The sequence below is a fragment of the Nestor notabilis genome, unplaced genomic scaffold (genome assembly GCF_000696875.1).
Source record: "Nestor notabilis isolate BGI_N333 unplaced genomic scaffold, ASM69687v1 scaffold26252, whole genome shotgun sequence".
NCBI lineage: Eukaryota > Metazoa > Chordata > Aves > Psittaciformes > Psittacidae > Nestor > Nestor notabilis.
This window is the reverse complement of record NW_009919101.1, coordinates 1-2,968: the sequence shown is the minus strand read 5'-3', so window position 1 is coordinate 2,968 and position 2,968 is coordinate 1. Positions and strand designations below refer to the sequence as shown.

Below are 2,968 nucleotides of genomic sequence, written 5' to 3'. Positions count from 1 at the left end.
CTTTCCCTAGTTGTTTCTCATAGCCAGGTCTCTTTCCTGTTGATGGTGACTGTAGAATTTGTTTCTTGCTGCTGCTTCTTGAACACTTCATGAAGGAGTAAATACAGCTCAGACTTTCATAACCACAAGAAGCACTAACCCATCAAGTAGCCCCTACAGAAAAAAAAAAAATTAAGTTAGAAAAGTTAGCAAACACAAGCCGCACTCCTCAAAAATTAAGAGAAAAAACAAAAACTTCAGACTGCCAAAAAAACTCTGCTGATCAAGGCTGTTTGAAATAACAAATACCACCCAAGGTACAAACTGGCCAGTTTAACTACATGCTCCTTCTTCAGTTGATTTTCTTCAATGACCACTGAAAATAGATTAGCCTGTTCTCAATCCAGCTTTGATAATTATTTGGAATTTTTGAAGCCCAGGTTACACCCTATGAACCTATTTGCACCCACTGCACAAACTACCAACATCCACATATACAGTATAACCCAACATTTTCTGACACTCCAAACAACTCTGGTCTCTTTTTCTCTTCCATTTCTCTGAAGCCATGTTTCTTTAATGAGTTTAAGAAAGAGAACTTTAAGATACATGTACTCAATGAAACACAAAAATATATAGCATCAATGAAGCAAGAAAATACAGAGCAGGTCCCTATCTAGCTACCTGCCACTAGGGAACCCACCACTTCTGTGTTCCAAAACAAAATTTTTAACTACACTGCAGAGATTAAAAAATGTATTTAAGAAATGAGAAATTACTGTCATTGTTAAGCCATGGAGCTACTCCAAACCAGTAGCTCCAAACATCAGGTTTCAGTTATTCTTACATAAAATGGACTGACGAATAAAAGAGGTGGGAGGGGCAAATGGAAAATCCTGCATTTGGATTTTGCAATGTCTGAAAGCTCCAGATCTTTCCTACTTTTTGATGTGTGAATACAGATGTACTAAAATGTCACATCTATTGTATGTTTCAATGTTACATTCAGTCTTTCAGTAACAAAAAAAAACCCGAGACACCACCTTTACTATAGGACTGCTTTGGATGTCTCTGAACACCCCGTCACTGCAAGGAACTCAAATGCCTTCCTTCAAGTTCTTTGACACTTGCTTTTTCCTCAAAGCCCTACCTTGTCATTACTTTTACCTGACCAGTACATACCCAGTCTACCTTAAAATTCATTGTAAGTCAGACTCACTAATCGTATCTTCTGACATACCAGGAACTGTCACTTTTCTTAAACCACAGCACAATTTTAGAGTAGCTGGCTCCAAAAAGCACTCAAGGTAGCTTATTCCAAAAATGCACAGAAAAAAGCAACTTATAGCCAAGCTGCTGATCTTCAGCATTCCTCATTTTATTTTCTGTCACTCTTAACATACAAGCACATACAAGCCACAAAGAAGAAAAGCTGAAAGATTATTACATCACTTACGGTAATTTCATCCTCATGAAAACTCTGGCCATGAAGAAGCTCAACAGCACACTGACAAAACCAATAAAGAGCAAAAGAAACCTATTCAGCTTGGGGATATTTGGTGCATTGGATCGATCCAGAATGATGAATCCTATGCCACCCATTGTGAAGAGGAAGCTGGATGCAAGCCCTTCCATAATATATTGTCCATTTACTCTAAAAAAAAGGGGGGGGGGAGATGGGAAGAGGAGAGTGTCAGAAAACATATTAGTTCTAGAGAAACTATTTACAATCCAAACCCCATCTACTCAATCTGCTTTAGCTGTACAAACACACAGGATGATTAACTTTGATGGCTGACTTTCTAACAAAGAGTAGGTATGGAAACTGACTTCACACAATTACACCAAGGCTTTGACATGCAATTTATCTCCAAGATTGATAGTTTGCAAGGTGACCAGTCAAGCATGCTAGTGGTTTTACACATAATACCGTACGCTAATGGTACTACACAAGCTCATCAGTTTTTAGAAAGACCTAAAGTAGCCTTTTTCATGGTTTCACCGACTCGAGGCATGGAACCACAACCCCCGAGCCACTGAGCTTTCCAAGTCTTACTTCCAACCCAATGGTTAGGCATCAGTGCCTGGATCCTCACCTCAGTACAAATTCCACTCAAAGCACTATGTTAGCATATGAAGCACATCTACTGCCTCCAGCACACAGCAAAAGCAGTTCCTGCCTGCAGTATGTTTTGCTACCTGCTCATTAAACCCACATATATGGATTGTGGGGAGCCAGCCTGAAAGTGCCGCAGACCTCTGTCAGCCCACATGACAAGATTTCCTTCTTACAAAGCTCAAAGACACTGTTGTTACACATTTATAACTATGTTCCCCACCCTTAGATACAAAAGTCTCAAATTACACTAGAGTTTAAAAGGCCAGAACTTGAAGTTTCACAAACATTATGTATGCTGCTATGAAATACGTTCAAATACATCTGCATCCACTATAAAACTCAACTTCAACAGCAAAAGTTTGGAAGAAAAAGAAGTTCTGACAGAAGTACAGTCTTTTCATTTGTGGAAGTTTTAAAAGGGTTGAGATTTTCTATTTCCATTAACTTCAAAGCTTTTTTTGTAATATCTGCAAACTAAGGACTGATATAAAACAGATCCTGCCTTACACCGATCTCAAAAAAACAAACGTAGATGCAGAGCTCTGCAAGACAGGTGTATTCCCTTGTGCTTATGCCTTTGCAGCACCTCTCTTGCAGTGGCAGAGCGCTGCTCCCACCCTCTTACCTGTAAGCCAAGAAGGCCACTGGCCTCTGGTGCCCGTGTTCATCTGTCATCGACCCCACGCTGGGAGGTTCAACAATCACATCGTAGATAATCCCTGTGAGGAGAAAAGCAAGCGCCACCTTTGACTCGCGAACACCAAGCACTGCCTCAGCACCGCAGGGACGCTCGGACTTGGACCAAGTTCCTCTTTCACGACCGACGTGGAGCCGGGCAAAGGGGAACTCTGCTGCCCGGCGCAGGGGCCA

General features: G+C 41.0%; 1 protein-coding gene across 1 annotated transcript; it reads right to left on the bottom strand.

Annotated features, from left to right (window-relative positions):
- Positions 1–134: 134 nt before the first annotated feature.
- Positions 135–2,909, bottom strand: LOC104402263 (oligosaccharyltransferase complex subunit ostc-like; the record flags this gene model as incomplete). The annotated part of the gene is made up of 3 exons (XM_010010086.1): positions 135–153; positions 1,436–1,633; positions 2,724–2,909. Coding segments are annotated over 3 exons (403 nt in total), but the record flags the coding sequence as incomplete, so codon positions are not given.
- Positions 2,910–2,968: the final 59 nt, after the last annotated feature.